The sequence below is a fragment of the Misgurnus anguillicaudatus genome, unplaced genomic scaffold, assembly GCF_027580225.2.
Source record: "Misgurnus anguillicaudatus unplaced genomic scaffold, ASM2758022v2 HiC_scaffold_33, whole genome shotgun sequence".
Taxonomy (NCBI): Eukaryota; Metazoa; Chordata; class Actinopteri; order Cypriniformes; family Cobitidae; genus Misgurnus; species Misgurnus anguillicaudatus.
In genome coordinates this window covers 1,339,366-1,360,177 of record NW_027395283.1, presented here as the reverse complement: position 1 = coordinate 1,360,177, position 20,812 = coordinate 1,339,366, and the positions used below count along the sequence as shown (strand labels likewise).

The 20,812-nt window shown below is 40.7% G+C and overlaps 1 protein-coding gene across 1 annotated transcript in view; it reads left to right on the top strand.

Moving 5' to 3' along the window:
- Nucleotides 1-20,125, top strand: part of LOC129437249 (NLR family CARD domain-containing protein 3-like) — a 135,396-nt gene extending 115,271 nt beyond the window's left edge. Inside the window, exons 10-11 of the mRNA XM_073865865.1 lie at nucleotides 6,440-6,616; nucleotides 15,909-20,125. Coding sequence (XP_073721966.1) covers nucleotides 6,440-6,616; nucleotides 15,909-15,942 — 211 coding nt within the window. The 3' untranslated portion in view covers nucleotides 15,943-20,125. The remainder of the gene's footprint in view (nucleotides 1-6,439; nucleotides 6,617-15,908) is intronic.
- Nucleotides 20,126-20,812: the final 687 nt, after the last annotated feature.

Sequence of the window (20,812 nt, the reverse complement as noted above, 5' to 3'; positions counted from 1 at the left end):
TTTTTAAACTGATAAATATACAGAGAAAACTATATAAGACCAACATGCATTAGGGAATTATGGAAATATGAGCAAATAAAATAAACAAAATAAAAGCAACAATGAAAACTACAATCAAAGCAGAACAATGTAATTTAGTAAATGATCTAAATAAAATGAACAACAACTACACTGATCTTGCTTTAAGAGATCAGTCCTAAGCACTTTTCGGACAGGATTAGTTTTTGAGTTTCAACGTCCCTCACGACGTCTGTGATTTAATGTACCGATTCGGACGGGATTAAAATTCTCAGGCTATTCTAGAGATGGGAGTGTCTGTTTCATGCATTTGGGTGTTGCAGAAGAGCACGTACTCTGGATACGCATGTTTGTAAGGTTTAATATTTTGCTTTAAATGTAAAATTATTACAGAACATGTAATTTATTAATTTAATTTTAACAAATCAAAAGAACTTATACAAATCCTACTAAAGTAGCCTACGTGTTTTATATAACTGGCTGCTTTTAATAAACCCAACGAATTAAAGAAATAATGATTAACAAAAAATTATTATCTTTATTATTTAACATTACCATTCTGGAGTTGAACAAAATAAGTTTGAGTTTACCTTATAAGTTACTGATATTACAGTGTTTAGTCTTAACTAGGGATGCACCGATAACACTTTTTCCATCTCCGATCCGATTCCGATACCCGAATTCTGAGTATCGGCCGATTCCGATACCTGCCGATCCGATACTACTGTATTTTTCTTGAGCAATTTAAATTACACACAGACACACACACACACACACACACACACACACACACACACACACACACACACACACACACACACACACACACACACACACACACACACACACACACACACACACACACACACACACACACAGACACTATATATAAATGTCTATAGTGCTTTCTGCTAAATCTAGCATAATATAATTATATTATATATAATTATAATTTTAAAGTAAAAACCAATCATTTAAAATGATTTACAAGTTACAAGAACATTAGTAATTATTAACCATGGCAGTGTTTAGGAGAAAATAAAATAGGCATGTTTGATCAAATAAGTATGCTAAATATATTTTCCTTAATTGCGCAAAAAGTCACAGTAAAAAGCTTTAGTGTGCAGATGGTTATTTTGGGAATTATGCACTTAACCGGACCTTTTATGCACATTTCGGGGTACAGAATTGATGCGCCTAAACCATTTTGAGTGTGCAATACTGTGCTTCCTGGGTGCAGCATTGATGCTCTAGAAGCATCCTCACATGGGAATACTCGCTCCGCAATGGAAAGTTACGTTCATAACTATTAAAACACAAAGAGATTAGATGCACCGTGTGCTCAGCACATACTGAATTGCATCCATCCAACAGCTTACTGAGACTTTATAAAATAAGATCTTTAAAACAGCCTACAGTTATTGAGTGTTCGTGTGTTGAATGACGCGTTCCGCTTCACCTGTGAATTAAGTTAACTCAGCACAGTGAATTGCATCCAACCAACAGCTTACTGAGACTTTATAAAATCAGATCTTTAAAAAAGCCTAACGTTACAGTTATTGTGTGTGCGCGTGTGTTGAATGACGCGTTTTCATCCGTCAGTTTCTCATCAGTGCATTAACTCAGTTACAAGTAAGTTACAGTGTTTCTGTGAACATTAATATCTTTAAATGTGCGTTTGTTCCTTCACATGAAGCTATTGAGTGTAAGATAAAAACGTTTATGGTGATTTTATAATACTTTGTCGTTTTAATCGCTTGTCAGTGACAACCATGCGTAACGTGCATCGGAATTGGATCGGTCCTGTTAGTCCGATATCCGATCCAGCAAAAAAGGCCGGATCGGCCCCCATACCGATCCAGAATATCGGATCGGTGCATCCCTAGTCTTAACAGTGTTTGATATTCAGCTCATCCTGATTTAATGATTTAACGTCCTAAATGAATGGGACTCAGGAAGTACAATATATATGTGTTAGACCTTACGGCAGATCACTTTGGCCAAAAGACGACATGAACCGCATTTTCAAAAGATATTGCAGGCAAACACAGACATTTGCATCCGGACAGGATTAAATTTCTTAGATGACCTCTGAGTTTGGCGGAAAACACGGACCTTTACGGAGGTCATCAAAACACATACATGGCCGATTCGGACAGGATTAAAAACACAGAGGATTTGTGTCCCTCATCTGGACAGACATCTCTTTGGGAGTCCTGTGGAAATATAAAAAGTATATATAAGTATTTGGCATAATACACTTTATAAACACACACACACACAACACACACACACACACACACACACACACAACAAATCAAATGAAATACAATTTAAGTTGTACATTTTAGAAAGTTTACATTAAACTGTAGAAAGATACAACAACAATTAAAACTGCAAGCAGTGATGGAAGGGCCCTCGCACGCATGTGCACCGCCACTCTATGGCCTTAGTAAAGCAATAAACCAGGGGGATTGAAATTTCAGTTGGTAAATATATATGGATATTCAAAGGAACTTTGAAGTGTCACACCTCCTTTGTGCAGCAGGTGGCGCTATGATTGTAATTGATTGTTGTAACATTGATGTGTTGAGGCCAGGACCCTTGTCAAACGTATGATGTCTCTGACAGGTCGGACATTGCATGCCTGAGTTACAACAGCTTTCTCATGGCGAAACATCAAACTTTGACAGGCCGCCACGGACACGCCCCTTTAACGAAATGTCAAGATCTTCACAATTTATCATTGCGAAGTCCCTAAGTTCAGACTGACCAAATATGATAATGATCTGAATACATTTCAATGAGCAGTAAATCACAGTGTAAAACAAGTCATTTCCTGCTTCCAGCAGGTGGCGCTATAACTTTTACTGAATATTGCCATGTTGATGTGTTCAGGACAGGACACTTATCAAACTTGTAAAGCGTGGGTCAGATTGGACATTTTAAACCTAAGTTAGAACAACTTCCTGTTTCTTTGAGAAATACAGAAATTTGGCAAGCCGCTACGGACACACCCTCCATTGAAATGTCAAGATCTCCAAATATGATGATTATCTGATTAAATTTATAGGAGGAGTTCGTTAAAATACAGAGGCAAGAAATGCCAAAATTTGCACTCAAATTACAGAGAAAATTCAAAATGGCTGACTTCCTGTGGGGTTTAGAGCTTTGCTCCAAGAGACTTTTTTGTAGGTCTTGGGGTGATACATGATCCTACCGCATTTCGTATCTGTACGATTAACGTAGCGGGGGGGCTGTTCTATTGAATCTTTGCAGGTGGCGCTATCGAGCCATTTTAACACCCCAAGTTCTGAAGCCTATATCACATGATAATTTTCACCACCTTTGACATGTGTGCAACGTTTTATGACTTTTTGAGCTCGTTTAGGCTGTCAAAAATGCGATTCATTTAGCAATACTTTGCGAGGCCGCAACGGACACGCCCTTTAACGAAAAGTCAAGGTCGTTGCTATTTATCATCACAAAAGGTCTTGAGATTAAACTGATGAAATATGATGTTGATATGGTTAAATCTCTAAGAGCAGTAAGTCACAGCGTTAAACATGGCATTTCCTGCTGCCTCTAGGTGGCGCTATGACTATTACTGAATTATGCCATGTTGATGTGTTCAGGCTGGGACCCTAATCAAACGTGTGAGGTCGGGGGCAGATCGGACAATGTATGCCTGAATTACAACAGCTTCCTGTTTCATGGTGAAACATCACACTTTGCCAGGCCGCCACGGACACGCCCTTCAACGAAAAGTCAAGATCTTCGCAATTTATCATCGCAAAGGGCTTAAGATCAGTCTGACCAGATATCATGATGATTTGATTAAATCTCTAAGAGCAGTAAATCCCAGCGTAAAACATGGTATTTTCTGCTACCTCTAGGTGGCGCTATGACTGAAGCTGAATTTTGGCATTGAAATGTGTTCAGGCCAAGACCCTTATCAAACATGTGAAGCGTGGGGCAGATTGGACATTGTATGCCTGAGTTAGAACAACTTCCTGTTTCATGGCGAAAACGCTGAAATTTGTCAGGCTGCCACGGACACACCCTCCAACGAAAAGTCAAAAGCTCCGCAATTTAGCATCGCAAAGGCCTTTAGATGAGACTGACCAAATATGATGATGATCGGATTAAATCTCTGGGAGGAGTTCGTTAAAGGAATAGTCTACCCTTTTGCCATATTAAACTTTGTTATTACCTCAACTTAGACTAATTAATACATATCTACCTTTTTTCAATGCGTGCACTGTACAGCGCGTCGTGAATGTGTTAGCATTTAGCCCAGCCCCATTCGTTCCTATGGTACCAAACAGGGAAGCCACCAAACACTTCCGTGTTTTCCCTATTTAAAGAGTGTTACATGAGGAGTTATACCAGTAAGTATGGTGCCACAAAATAAAACTTTTTTTTGGTACCATAGGAATGAATGGGGCTAGGCTAAATGCTAACACATTCACAACGAGCTGTACAGTGCATGCATTGAAAAAAGATAGGTATGTATTAATTCGTCTAGGTTGAGGTAATAACATAGTTTAATATGGCAAAAAGGTAGACTATTCCTTTAAAGTACGACGCTTGGAAATGTCAAAAAATGACAGAGAAAATTCAAAATGGCCGACTTCCTGTGAGGTTTAGAGCTTAGTTCCAAGAGACTTTTTTGAAGTCTTGGGGTGATAGATGATCCTACCAAATTTCGTATCTGTACGTTTTTCGTAGCGGGGGGCTGTTCTCTTGAAATTTTGCAGGTGGCGCTATCGAGCCATTTCTACACGCCCACTTCTGACGCCTATACCACATGTAAATTTTCACCACGTCTGACGCGTGTGCAAAATTTCATGAGTTTTTGAGCATGTTTAGGCCTTCAAAAATGCGATTCATTTCGGAAAATAATAATAATAATAATAAACGAAGCAAAAACAACAGGGCTTTTGGTAACTGTTTTAATTTCGCAACGATCCTGATGGGTGGTGCATTCTGGGAAATGGAGTCCTTTTCCGTTGGCGTTGTTACTGCTGTAGATGTAAACTGACTATGATTTCCAAGATGCATTGAATGCACTACGTAATTCCCACAAGTTTGAATGTTTCTTTTCATCTCATACTTTTTTGTACTTTTTATAATCTGTGCTTTTACACTATGCTTTGTTCTTTATTCTTGAGCATTAATAAAAATATAAAATATTTGTATAAAGATTATAACGTTGACAAAACATGTTTAGTTTACAAACATGTTGACAGTTATTTTGAATGATGCTCAGATTTTCCTAAATATAACGAATGTAATTATATAAATAATAAATGTATTTAGTAAACACACTTGTAGAGATTGTGTTTTTATCCAGTTTTTATTTAACAATAGGCCTGTGTTAATAAACTTTAAGTTTATTTATGATAAACCTGTAGTTATGGTTTAATTTAAGAGTCTGCGTAGCGCGCCAAGAGAGAACGTTATCAGGAAACGCAGCCCAGGTGTTCTTTAGTATCACTTGGTACAGGTCAAACTAGATTTTGGTAGTTTTCTCAAGCTGTGTATAAAAGGTGGCCTGGCAAAATTAGGATGATTCCTTGTTACTGAATCATCATTTTCTTGATGAAATACAAAACTCTTTAACATGCCTCAGGAATTGTCCCTGGGTTTAGTGGATTAACTGCTCATTATTGGAAACATTGAACTACTATATCTATTATCTCGACAACACTTTATAATTCATTAATAATAAGAGTCCATGAATCATGATGAACTTATACCTAAATTAATTCTTACTTAAATATAAACTAATGCTGAGTTCAGACATGTAACTTACTGAAAATAAACTAATGAAGAGTCATCATTAACTACAACATGAACTCAAATTATTTTTTGCAAATTAGTGCATTAACTAACAATGAAAACATGTCATATAGTACCATGGATATAGTACCAGAGTTCACTCATGAACTCAATACAGATTTATGAAGAAATGTTCATGTGGTTTAGGACATCTAACAGTAATAGTCAGCTGTGTGATGGATTTATTTGACATTTAAACACACAGGGGCGGTTTCCCACACAGGGATTAGACTAGTCCTAGACTAAAATAAATGTAAGAGCTGTCCAAACTGAAAACAACTTGCACTGACATATCTTAAAATACATCAGTGCCATTTATTTTGCCTCAAAATGCACATAAGTAATGATTGTAGTAAGGCATGTTTGTTAAAAACACAGTTATATTGCCTAATTAAACTGAGGCTTAGTCCTGGTTTAAACTAATCCATGTCCGGGAAACCACCCTACAGTGTCTCAGTTACACTGTACCCCTCAGAGGGATTGAAAGAGGAACATTACATGAAGAGATGGAGGTTATAGATTTATGAACAAACTTTGTAGTTTAGCATTATTTATATAAAGTTTCTGTTCTCTACAGATTGAAGAGTTGTAATATCACAGATGAAGGTTGTGTTGCTCTGACTTCAGCTCTGAAATCAAACCAATCATCACACCTGAGAGAACTAAATCTAAGCTGGAATAATCTCACAGATTCAGGATTGAAGCTGATCTCTGATCTAAAAGATGATCCACATTATAAACTACAGACAGTACAGTGAGTAGAGCTCATTTAAATAAATGTTTAAAGTAAACTCATGCAGTGTCATTCAAATCCTTACATTTATCTGCTGCTGTTATAGGCTGTGAATTCTTTAAGCCCAACAAACAGAAAATATGAAGTGTACATAAACAACACTTGATGCTTTGTCTGTCAGACAAAGTCTCGGAGTCAATTGCAAGTTCACAATGTTTATTTAGAAAATTGGAGAGAGGAGAAAAGGCAGAGCAAAAGGCAGTTCACAGGAGACCACACACGACGACCACCACCGGCTCACTCTAGATGGTATCACTCCAGCAGGTATGAAGCACACACAACTGGAGGAAAGAGTGAGCCGAAAACTGAGGATAAATATTCCGTTCTGATCTTGATGGGAGAGTAATCCGCAAACGCAGCCGATGGCACACAGCACGATCACACCACACAACAGACGGTATGACTCACACTCGACTGAAGATGGGCGAAAGGCGGGCTTGGAAGATGTATAATCCACTTCGGTCATAGACCGGGAATAATCCACTCACGGAAGATAAATAATCCACACAGGTCACGGACCGGGAAGAGATCCTCTCGCGGCAGATGATGGTAGTCGTAGAAACCCGGAATCAACTGGTGTACTGCCTTAAAGGCGAGGCAAACCAGCTGAGTCGGGAAACAGTCTGAGTTCAATAGAGTTCAAGTTCATGTAATCCACAGGTGTGAGAAATCCGGGCAAAGACGAGCCTCCGGACGCCGAAAACCAATACTGGGATAGATGAGAGAGAAAACACAGAAACTTCTGACAGGACAAGGCAAGGCAGCAAGACTGGGACCAGGAAACAATGAGCGCGCGACGAGAGACAGGACAATGTGCTATATAAAGGGAAACATATATAAAGACACCACCGGTGAACAATTACCGAAACGAGCGGGCGGGGCTAGTGAACACATGAGGAACCGTCACCAACAGGTAAATAAACAAACACATACCCACACACAACCACCGATCACCCAGAAGTCATGACAGTAGCCTCCCCCCAAGGCCGGCACCAGACGGACCAGGAGACTCACCCTGTCGCCGACGGAGGTCCTCGATCAGTCCAAGTTCCAGTATATCCCAAGCCTGAACCCAACACCTCTCATCCGGACCATATCCTTCCCAATCCACTAAATACTGAAAACCTCTGTCCCTGCGACGAGAGGCTAGCAACCTAACTGTATAGACAGGGGCACCATCCACTAGACGAGGGGCGGGGGGGTTAGGGGCAGAGACGGGGGAATTATTACAGGCAAAAATCACAGGCGTAACCTTGGATACATGAAAAACAGGGTGAACCCGACCAAGAGACAGAGGTAACTTAAGCTTTACCGTTACCGGATTAATGACCTTAGAAATACTGTATGGCCCAATGAATCTCGGAGCCAGCTTACGAGAGGGCTCACGGAGAGACAGATCCTTGGTAGAAAGCCATACCTTTTGTCCACAAACATAATGGGGTGGAGGTCGCCGGTGACGGTCAGCCACAGCTTTGGTTCGTCTGGAATTAGATAATAACAGAGTTTTAGGTCTTGTCCAAATGCGTCTGCACCTGGGCATGAAAGCTAACCAGACGGAACCGCTGCATCGGGCTCCTGTGACGGGAAAAGAGGAGGTTGATAACCAACAGATAATTCAAACGGGGACATATTAGTAGACGCTACGGGAAGAGAATTATGAGAATACTCAACCCACGGAAGCTGCTCGCACCAAGAATTCGGATATTGTGACGACAGACAGTGAAGCGTTCGACTGAGATCCTGATTAGCCCGTTCACATTGCCCATTGCTCTGCGGGTGATAACCAGAGGACAAACTGGCCGTGGCACCAATTTGTCTACAAAATTCCTGCCAAAAACGAGAGACGAACTGAGGACCCCTATCTGATACTACGTCAGTCAGAATACCATGTAACCGAAAGACGTGATTGATCAGCACCTAAGCCATCTCTTTGGCAGAAGGAAGTTTAGGTAAGGGAATAAAATGAACCGCTTTAGAGAAGCGATCCACCATAGTCAGAATAACAGTGTTACCATTAGATGCCGGTAAGCCGGTGACAAAATCAAGGGCTATATGAGACCAGGGGCGGGAGGGCACAGGCAAAGATTTAAGCAGACCAGCGGGAGGCAAATTAGATGCTTTATTCCGAGCACAGACTGAATAGGCTAATACAACCTGTCTGACGTCCGTAGTCATAGAAGACCACCAAAAGGGTTGACGGACCGCAGACAACATTCTCCGAATACCTGTATGGCCGACAAATTTAGATTCGTGACCCCACCGGATGACATCGGAACGTAACCGCTCAGAAACCCACAGACGACCCGTTGGACACCCCTCCGGAACATACCCCTCCCGACCGGCCTCTCTCACCCGCTGTTCGATTCCCCACACGAGGGCACCGACCAACCTCCCCTCCGGAAGGATGGTTTCGGTCTGCTCCAACTCAGATTTCTGTAACAGACGGGAGAGAGCGTCAGGTTTCGTATTCTTAGAGCCAGGCCGGTACGAGAGGGTGAAGTTAAAACGATCAAAGAAAAGTGCCCAACGAGCCTGTCTAGATGTTAGTCTTCTGGCCGAACGGATATATTCAAGATTCTTATGATCCGTCCAGACCAGAAAGGGTTCCGAGGTTCCCTCCAGCCAGTGACGCCACTCACCCAGTGCGAGTCTAACCGCCAGCAGCTCCCGATTGCTTATGTCGTAATTTCGCTGGATTTAACCGGTGAGAGAAAAAAGCGCACGGATGCACTTTCCCATCAACAGACGATCGCTGAGATAAAACGGCACCTACTTCGACATCAGATGCATCCACTTCCACTATAAATTGTTATCCGGATCGGGAATAGAAAGAACAGGTGCAGAGATGAAAGGGGACTTTAAATCATCAAAGGCTTCCTGACCTTCCTTATTCCAATGGAAACACACTTTAGAGGAAGTGAGAGCGGTAAGAGGTTTAGCGATCTGACCAAAGTTTCTGATGAAACGCCGGTAAAAATTAGCGAAACCCAGAAATCGCTGAAGCTCCTTACAAGTGTCAGGTACTGGCCAATCGGCAACCGTTTTAACTTTAGCGGGATCGGGACGAATCTCTCCTTCGGCAATAACAAAACCCAGAAACGAAACGGACTCCTTGTGGAACTCGTACTTCTTCGCCTTAACGAAAAGCTGATTCTCTAAAAGCCGTTGCAAAACCAGGCGAACATGCTGAGTGTATATCTGCATGGAGGGAGAAAAGATGAGAATATCATCGAGATACACAAAGACAAATTTGTTAATCATGTCACCCAGCACTTCATTAACCATGGTTTGGAAGACAGCCGGAGCGTTACAAAGACCGAACGGTAAAACGGAATATTCCCAGTGTCCCAAAGATGTATTAAACGCTGTCTTCCACTCATCGCCCTCTTTAATACATACCAAGTGATAAGCATTACGCAGATCTAGCTTGGTGAATACGCGCGCTCCCTGTAACAACTCAAACGCTGATGACATTAAGGGCAAGGGGTACTTGTTTTTAACTGTAATGTCATTCAGCCCTCGATAATCAATGCACGGACGAAGAGACCCGTCTTTCTTTTTAACAAAGAAAAATCCAGCGCTGGCTGGAGACGAGGAGCGGCGAATGAGACCGGCTTTTAAAGCTTCACTAATGTACTTCTCCATAGTCTCTCTCTCTGGTTTAGATAGGGAAAAAATACGACCCTTAGGCGGAGAAGTGTTAGGAAGAGTTTGATCTCACAATCATATGACTGGTGAGGAGGCAGAGAAGTGGCCCAAGCCTTACTGAATACCTGGTGCAGATCAGAGTAGTCCGCCGGGACCCCCGAGAGATCGGCAGCAGGAACCTGAGAGACAGAACAAATGACAGAGAAGGAGCAGGACCAAGACAAGAAACATAACACAAAGACTTCCAAGATAACACAACATTGTTCTGCCAATCAACGTGAGGGTTATGTTTGTATAGCCAGTCATGTCCTAAAATGAATGGCGACTGCGAGTCCTTTAACAGATAAAATTCGATCGATTGCCAGAAACATACAAACTCACAGGGGGTGTGCGATGCGTGATCAAAGCCATATGCTGACCCTTCAATGTCCAGGCAGAGAGAGGAGAGGAAAGAGGAATGAATGGAATACCCCAGGACTTGGCCAACCCAGCATCCAAAAGACACGCCTCCGCACCGGAGTCCAACAGTGCCTGTGAATGGTAAGACTGATTATACTTTATAACAACTGAAAGTGTAGTGTTGCTTATGGGAGATTTAAATGATGATACGCCCACCGAGACTCCCATCTTCATCGGCGGGCGGTACCCTTTTACCGGACATGTAGCTGCCAAGTGCCCCGGCTTCCCACAATATAGACACAGACCGTTAGACAGATGACGACTTCTCTCACTGGCAGAAATACGGAACCTGCCAAGTTGCATGGGTTCTTCGGTGGGCAGGGCTGGAGCAGACTCCTCAGGTCCAGTTGGCGAAACGACCTGCGGAGATCTCTTTGGCGGTGGCGGTTCTCGATCCTCAGCGCTAGGTCAATGGCAGCATCCAGTGAAGAAGGTGGGTCCCGAACCGCAAACTCGTCTTGGATGGCAGGTGTGAGACCCTCGAGAAATTGAGCTCTTAATGTGGCGTCGTTCCAGTTGCAATTTATGGCAAGCGTCTTAAACCTTATAGCGTAATCAGTAACAGAGGAAGTCTGCTCCCTTAATCTCACCAGCTCAGCTGCTGCCATGTCCCCCTGAAGTTAACGGGCATACAGGCCAGGGGCGGTTCTAGGGTCAGTGGATATCCGGGGCTTAGCCCAAAGACATCCAAGCATGTGTCAAAAATACACTTTTAATAGCTAAAACCTGATAAACATTTTCTAAGTGGTATTATTTTTGCCAGATTATCTTTTTAATAGTGCTCATTAAAATAACAATGTTCCACTGAGTTAAACTGAGAACACTTTACACTGATATCAAAGTAGTTGTTCACCTCAAAATGAAAATTCTGTCATCTTTTACTCCACTACTTGTTATTTTAAACCTGTATGACTTCTGCAGAACACAAAATAATATATTTTGAAAAATATTGGTAACCCTAACATTACTCCCCCATGACTTTGACTAATGTAAGTCAAAGGGGGGCCAACAGCTTTTTTTTAACATATTGGCTCTTTTTTACGCTCCACTTAATTCATTGTTCCTTTATTTTATCCACTGCTGTTCTCTCTTTAATATACATCCTATTTTTTTCTTGTTGGATTTGTTTTTAATGTCATATTTTTCCTCCTTTCACACTCATCTCTTAATTCATCCAGGATAAATAAAAATTTAATCCAGGATATGTTCCTGGATCTCAAACCCAAGATTGACATCTCGTTGCAGGGCTGCAAAGCTATTTTAACATAAAATACACAGTATTTCTGTAAATTACATATTTCTATTATTTACCACAGAAAGCACTGTTTATATTGCTCTATATATTTAACAGTATAAACATTTTCTTAACCTTATCTTAAATAACTTTATATTCAAATTTGGCACTTAACTAACACATTAAATTCCTGAGTATGAATGATTATACATTTTCTGCAAGCAACCAGGTAGTGTTTCTGTTTTGATTTATTTAGGATTTTTTAAGTTACAGACTTGACTTGGTTATGTTCAATCTCTGTAAAAATGAATAAGGCTACTTCTCAATAGTCCCTTTCACACATACAGTCTTTACTGGTAATTTACTGGTAAATTGCAGTTAACATGTCATGTGTGAACAGAACCTTTCCGGTAAATCAGTGCTCCCAATTTACCAGTAAGACAGGTTGTAAGATTACCAGTAATTTACTGGTAAGCGCTATGTGTGAACGAAAATTATAGGATTACCGGCATTTAGAACGGACGACGTCAGACCGTGCTGACAGCTTCGGGCCAATCATAGCGTTTTAATACAGATGACGCGTTTACCCCCGCTCTGTTTACGGACGTTTCCACACACATGCTGCTTGAAAGTTGAGCACACCTGAAGTTTACGTCCACATTTCTTCACCAAAGTTGTTTAAAACAGAGCTTACCGCCGAATTGCCGACGTTCTTAGCACGCCCTCTGTGAAGCCTAAAGTGCAAACAGTACTGTTGTTAAAAACGCATTTTCGGTTTGACGTCGTCTCATTCAATGTTGTTTGGTCATGAGCAACTTCGCGACTGTTTACCACAGACGTGAAAACAACAAAATACGGACCGTGGATATGAACAACGTGGATTGTTTACAACACTGAGCTCGCCGCGCGCCACAGGTACTTCCGCTTTCTCAACGAATTAACAGGTATTTTGATACTGATGTGTGAATGATGTCTTACTGGTAAAATAACGGAACGCCACTGTGTGTGTGAACAGCACATTTTTGTATTTACTGGTAAATTAATTCTGGTAAATTCATGGTAATTTACCAGAATTACTGTGTGAAAGAGGCTTATGAGTAACTTAAGCACAGACACAGCAAGCAACATAATGATATATACTTCATACAATTCTCATATTGAGATGAGTGAGCTTCATAGCATGCAGTCTTTTATTTTATGCACCTTTCTCCTCATCTTTCCTCTTTTCTTAACCTGGGCACTGACGACTCTATTTTAATCCGTGGTTTAGTATGTGTTACATCTCCATCTCTATGAGGTGTTGCCATTGAAGCTGTGACTTGGCGTGAACTAACCCCGCGGAGCTCTTTGAGTAACAGCTGAGTAACCCCACAGACAGAGTAACAGATCTTCTCTAGACGAAAAACTCAAGTCCCGACAAGATTAACTGATTGCATGGCGGCAATGATATGACTGACGTGTGGTGCATATAAGGAATTTAAATCCGATCACGCATTCAGTTTACACGCTGTCACAGAGAGCGCGCTCATGGTTGCGTACAGTAGCAACGAAAGACGCGCTTACTCTCATGCGCTTTGGAAGGGAAAAGAAAGGTCTATAACACGCGTTTTTAACCGTTTACATTAATAATCAAACGAGCAAGTTGACAGTTCTCGACGAGAGATTTACAGTTCGGATGTAATAATATATATATAAAAATATTTTAACAGATTAAAATTAGTGACGCCCATATTGTAACAATCGGGGCTTTACAAAATAGGTCCGGGGCTCAAGCCCCGCTAGCCCACCTCTAGTGCCGCCCATGATACAGGCTTAACATCTCCTTCTCGAGGACCTCAAACAAGGTCGTAAATAGAGCCTTGGCCCCCCATGCAGCCATTCCCCACTCTCTTGCTCTCCCGGTGAGTAACGTCAGGACATATGCCACCCTGGAGGTAGATAAGGCAAAGCGACGGGGCTGGAGAGCGAAGACAAGAGAGCAATGCTGCAGAAAGGCCCAGCAGGTTTTGGGATCGCCGTCAAAGGTGGGGGGTGTCGCCGTGCGTGGCTCACGCTCTGATGAAACGGCTGCTCCAGTGGTAAAAGAGAATAGTTCACTGGGTGGGGTGACTCGGTCCAATCGATTACTCAGTTCAGTTAGCTGTTCGGACAGAAGATTGAAATCTCTGGCCGCTGCATTCAACATTGACAAATGCTGTTCAATGATCGCCCCCTGTTGATGAAGGACGTCCTGCACCAGATCCAAACCCTCCAAACTCACTGACTCTATAGGTGGCGTGCTCATTCTGTCAGACAAAGTCTCGGAATCAATTGCAAATTCACAATGTTTATTTAGAAATAGCAGAGCCAAAAGTCAGTTCACAGGAGACCACACACGACGACCACCACCGGCTCACTCTAGATGGTATCAATCCAGCAGGTATGAAGCACACACAACTGGAGGAAAGAGTGAGCCGAAAACTGAGGATAAGTAATCCGTTCTGATCTTGATGTTAGAGTAATCCGCAAACGCAGCCAATGGCACACAGCACGATCACACCAAACAACAGACGGTATGACTCACACTCGACTGAAGATGGGCGAAAGGCGGGCTTGGAAGATGTATATTCCACTTCGGTCATAGACCGGGAATAATCCACTCACGGAAGATAAATAATCCACACAGGTCACGGACCGGGAAGAGATCCTCTCGCGGCAGATGATGGTAGTCGTAGAAACCCGGAATCAACTGGTGTACTGCCTAAAAGCGAGGCAAACCAGCTGAGTCGGGAAACAGTCTGAGTTCAATAGAGTTCAAGTTCATGTAATCCACAGGCGTGAGAACTCCGGGCAAAGACGAGCCTCCGGATGCCGAAAACCAATCCTGGGATAGATGAGAGAGAGAACACAGAAACTTCTGACAGGACAAGGCAAGGCAGCAAGACTGGGACCAGGAAACAATGAGCGCGCGACGAGAGACAGGAAGACATGCTATATAAAGGGAAACATTAACGAGACACCACCGGTGAACAATTACCGAAACGAGCGGGCGGGGCTAGTGAACACATGAGGAACCGTCACCAACAGGTAAATAAACAAACACATACCCACACACAACCACCGATCACCCAGAAGTCATGACATTGTCAGATCAACACAAGAAGAATTCAATTCAATGTCTGAGTCTGTTTACTAACTGTGATGTTGAGTTTGTTCACTCCAGGATTTAATACTGTGATCTTACTCTTCTTACACATTATATGTGATGTTTGTTAATGGGGTTTGTTTGATAGACCGACACCTCTATAGTTATGCACACTTGACTAGATGTTCATCTTAAACTCTTTTTATAACAACTTGGTTTTTATTTCATGTTTTAAGCATTATTTATCAAATCATCAGAATACAGACAGAAATAACAACACAAACACAATATATACACAACAGATAAACACAAAGTACAGATTATAAATGATACAGATGAAGATTAGAAAAAAAGAAGAGAAAGTCAACTCTTAAAATCTGATGGACACTTCACACAACTCTCTGTCGAGCTTTGACATTGATGCTGTTTCTCTTTATTTACACGACTGTCAACTTCCAGGACTTTTAAAATAAAGCATCACCTTCATTTTCTTACTGTTTGTGTGTGAACTCATAAAACTGTCAGTGTGTCATTATATTATACTATATACATATCAATACATTCATCTCTTACATTGACATCAAATATTCAGAGGAAATAGATGAAATGTGTTTTTGTATTGTTGTAGCTCATGTGTATGTGAAAAACAGATTGTTGACATGTTTATTATGTTGAAGATTTCATTTCTATCACTGACTGACAGCACTAATAGTTTGTTTTTCTATCTTTTGATCTGACACTGATGATGATCTGGTATCTGATTGACTTTCTCTATCATTTTTATTCAGGACTTTAGGACAAAGACGGTCAAGTAGATGGTAAAGATGTAAAGATGTCTGATCTTCAGTATGATCTGATGGTGAATAAGAAGACACAATACTGAAATCACTTCCTCTTAATCGTATGAGTTGATTATTCAGTACAGGATCTGATCTGTGACTTTATCCAAATCTGACTTCAAAATGGCGGTCAATCCTCAAATTAACTTAGCTTCTGTCTACACATTTCCTATAAGAGCGATTTATCATTCAGTGTAAGAGGAGCAAAAAATCCCATAGGATCATAAACTGAAGTAAATACTGACAAGATTCCTCTTCTTCTACACTGTTGGGGTTTTTAACTTCATCTTAAACTGAAATGTGTTCAAGTTCAGCACAACATTGAAGACTCGCAGCTCATTTATCTCTAAATCCAAATATTGGACGTCTTTGCTTTTGTGTTTTTCAGGATCTGACTGCAGGACTTTTTGATGATTATGTGATCAATTACAAAAAAGTTGAGACACTGAATGAAATGTAAATAAAATGCAATAATTTTTAAATCTTATAAACCCAGAACGCAGAAAACAAACGTCTCATCTAAGGAACCAAAAATTTGAAACTGGATAGCTGTTTAAGAGTCTTGCATTTTCTTTGTTGTATTTTTCACTTCAAATGTTTGTCAGATGGTTTTTAGTTCTGGACTGTGCTCAGGACTCTTCTACTATAAACTCATGCTGTTGTAATAGATGCAGTATGAAGTTTATCAATGTCTTACTGAAATAGACAAAGACAGATGAAAGCAGATGTTGCTCTTTCAGTATTTATGAGGTCTTTCCAGATGTGAAAGCTGCTCATTTAGACGCTAATCCTCCTCCATAGCAACATAGATGAAATCTTTTGATGTGAGCACTGATAACAATATAGATGACCTCCTCACACACACAGATTTAAAATTTTAAAACACCTGATTCAACTCATCAGCCTCCTTTCAGAATGATTGAAAGTCTCCATAATGAAAACATGAACAAGATGATGAGTTCAATCTGCTGTTTTATCCCCTTTGTACTCTGATGTATTTGCCTTTTGTGTTTGTTAAGATTATAAAAGTTTATTTTTAATCTGTGTCCTATTGTGTGTCATATCTCTGTGTTTGGATATTTGTGCTTCTTTTTCCTCTGAGGTGAATTATATGTTAATGGAGAAAATGATGAAGAGAGACGTCAGTCAACATAATGTACAGAGACTGATCATACAGTGTGTGTGGCTTTGGATTATTTCTTATGTGATAATTCTATTTTGATAGTGATGTAATATTACAGTTGATGTTACAGTGACATTAATTCTGTCAATCATTTGTTGTTTGCTTTCTCAAATGGGTTTTTACGCCTCTATGGGTGAATGAGAGAACTGCAGGGCGTTTATTGTTGTTAAAACAGATATTGTGATCTTTCAGAATGATCGGTGTAACCCTGTTAAAAAGTTCATTAGTATAAGATATTAAAGTTTGAATTAATAATTTCATAATTTAATAAATAGAATTTAAAGTTAAAACAAGCTAAAATGTATGGATCAGGAATAAAGTTATTATTTTGCAATGAGAGAAATGCATATTGGGCAATGTTCATGGTTTAATGAATACAGCATTTAAAGTGTTAAATATTTTTGGTAACTAATATATGTGAAAATGTGTTTAAAAAATGTCTTTAAAAATAAGAAGAAAGTGTTACACAAATGTTTGTACATTTATTTTATTTCTGAAAGTTTTGTTTAAGAGCCAATCAGAGTAGAGGTCAAAGAACCAGGAAGTAGAGACGCACGCAAGTTGTGAGCAAGCGAGTGAGATCGACGGGGATTGAAAATGTAATGTATGCACGTGTTTAGTGAAAGTGTTCAACAAGGACTCTTGTACTGAACAATAAGTGTGATAGTTTTGTCTGTGTGAGTGGTAAACTCATCACACAAAGACAGAAATTAGTAAAAGTTAGCCGCTGATTAATGCTGGGTACACACCAAAAGATAATTGGGCTGATTTTGGGCCGATTTCCCCCCTTCCGACAATCCTAGCTATGTCCCGAGTATCGCGATGGTTTTACAGATTATCTTATCAGATTGTCCCTTCGTGTGAGTTGTGTTAAGAGTGTCCGAACCTGCTCGGAAGAACGTCGGAGCCGCGCCGATCGCGAATCGTAAATATTCAACATGTTGAATATTTACGATCAGAAATCCCGATGTGTGTGGGGAATCCCGAGGACAAACGCGAGCACGCTATTGAGATTATCACGTGAAACGAAACCATATCCAATCAGAAAGCCAGATGAGGGGGAAGACGGAAGCAGTAATGGCACGGCACAAAGGCCGCTTCTCATTTCCAGGCTGCATAAACGTCATCAAGACTGTCTCAGAATATTAACAGTTATAAAATTGACTATTATTCCTAGTTTATCGTATATTGTTGTAATATACTTATGACTTTCGAATGTAATGCTCAGTTAACTTGAATAAACCAGGTTTCATGACGTATGCAGCCTGCATATGCGACCTCCGCAGGCTACAGCCTTCGGATTGAGAAACGGCCAAAGTGAAGTTGATGTGGACAGCAGAGATGGAGGATCAGCTTCTTGATTTGTGGCAACAGCACGAATGTTTATACAACATGTCTTGTAAAAATTATTCCAAGCACTATAATTGAAATGTCTTCCTGCATATCGTCCGCCATTCTGAAGTCTCGCGAGATTTTGTGGGATTTCCTGTGGTCACAGTCGAGACTCTGGTTAAAAATCTGTTTGTGTGTGGTGTGCTGTCTTTGACACATAATGGCACACCACACACTATAGGAGCAAAACGGTTAAATCTAGGATTTTTTATCCTCATGTTTGTGGTCTATCACATTTTTAAAATCTTATAAGATGTAAAAAATCTTTTGGTGTGTACCCAGCATAAGTGGTTAGTGTTTTTGCATGGACTTCTCTGATAAGTTAGCGGCCAGCGACCTCGTTCAGTTAAGCCTGTGTGTAACTGGAATCGACGATGATCAAAGACCCTGACTAGGGCTGCACGTTTTCAAGTTTTTAATTAACCGTTAACCGACACCCTTAGCAGTTAATACTCAGTTAACCATATTATGCGCAAGGCAACCCAGAGATACAGACACACGAGAAAAGGGTAGTTATTAATTTTTAACACCTTTAATAACTGGTTTAACCACATTTAAAACAAAATTAATTTATAGAAATAAAACGCAGTGGTAAGGACAGAGCAGCTTAAGTATGTCACTGACTTTTGCGTTCGCGGGGATGGTAGGCTGGGCGAAGGTACTCGCAGGCTCCGCGGCCGCCTCTCTATGATGCCCGGGCGTTGGCTGGGTTTGCCGCGATAGTCGGTGAAATGGTGATTGCCGGTGCTTCAGCCTCTCACCGGTTAGATCACTTGCCCACCCCGACACCGTCTTTCACCGTCGTTTTGATATTTTCTTGTAATTAAATCATTTAGCTTCGTTAGAGAGAGCAAACACTTATAACTGAATGTGTCTGCTGTCTGAATTCACAGCGGAGCTGAACGCGAGTCACGTCACAGAGCAGCAGGTGTCAGATTTCATTTATTTCTGTCAGAGTTTGCGAGGCGAGCTGAATGACCAGACGAGAGCAGAAGCTGCGTGCTTACTCGTTTTTGTTATAATGCACATATATGATGTTTAATATAAGCGAGATAGTTTTGTTGTATTTTTTATCAAGAAAAATAATAAACCCATCATTCAAGCAGCGCTTTATGGAGGAGTAGCCGGTTGCACTGCTTGGAACTGGTGAGTTCTGCGAGAATAACCTGCGCACATTGACTCAAGCACTTAATTAAACCAGCTGTTTATTCATAAGCACGCAAATTCATACGCGATTTAATGCAGCTTACGCAAGCGCTGCATTTAAACAATTGCGTAATTCAAAAGTGAAAGTAAAATGCGCACGTCTGCATGCATTAACCGGTGGGAAAATTCTGTCACCGCAGCAACCCTAGGTTGTACATGAAGTATATAAGCACTGCATTGCAATACTTGCATTTTGCCCTGTCATTCTCGATTTTAAAGTGCTCCCACGCTGTGCTTTTCTTTGCCTTCGCCTCATATTAGAAAACTGCTACTACTTGTGGACATTACAAATGTCTGGGAGCGCTTTGGCGGTCTCTGGTGGTGCAAAAATGTATTACAACTAAATTCAATGCTCGCCATTGATGCCACTTAACCGAGCAAAATGTTTCACTCGGTTAAACAATTTTTAACGGTTAACCGGTTAACCATGGACACCCCTAACCCTGACGAAGCCGGATAGTGTTATCGAGTTGTGGACTTTGCTGAAATCGTCAAATATGTGAAATCTTCTCTTCAATTGTCTTCTCTTCATCGTGAATCCTCTCGTCCTGTTCTCTGCTGCTGATGCCTTTGATCCTGTGCATGTGAGGCTATTCACGTTGAGTAAAGGTACCATATTTTTTGTTTGGCCTGTGTGGTGAAGCAGCCATTTGGTTTGAGGCTACAACGTACCCGAGCTACATTCAGGCCTGCATCGTTTGAACATTTTAAAGGGTATTTTCACTTTAAACTAGGGTGTTGCCGGCTAGTTTATTGTTTTGGGCCCTTATGTGTTAAATGTGAATTTGAATGCCTTTGTGATCTGAACAGTGATTTGATTATTTATATTTAATTTCTAATCTACATTTTACTAAGTAAATCTGTTATTTTTTTAAACGGTTGTGATTACTGACTCTATTGATAATATTTTAAGTTAATTAAGAAAGAGTTTATCACTTATTGGCCGCATAGCTACAGTCAAAATGAAGATTTTACCACAAATGAACTATCTATTCTCAATGCTCCCAGTAACACCCACAGATAAATGGTTTAAAACATTAGATACATTAATTTCTCATTTTTACTGGAAAAA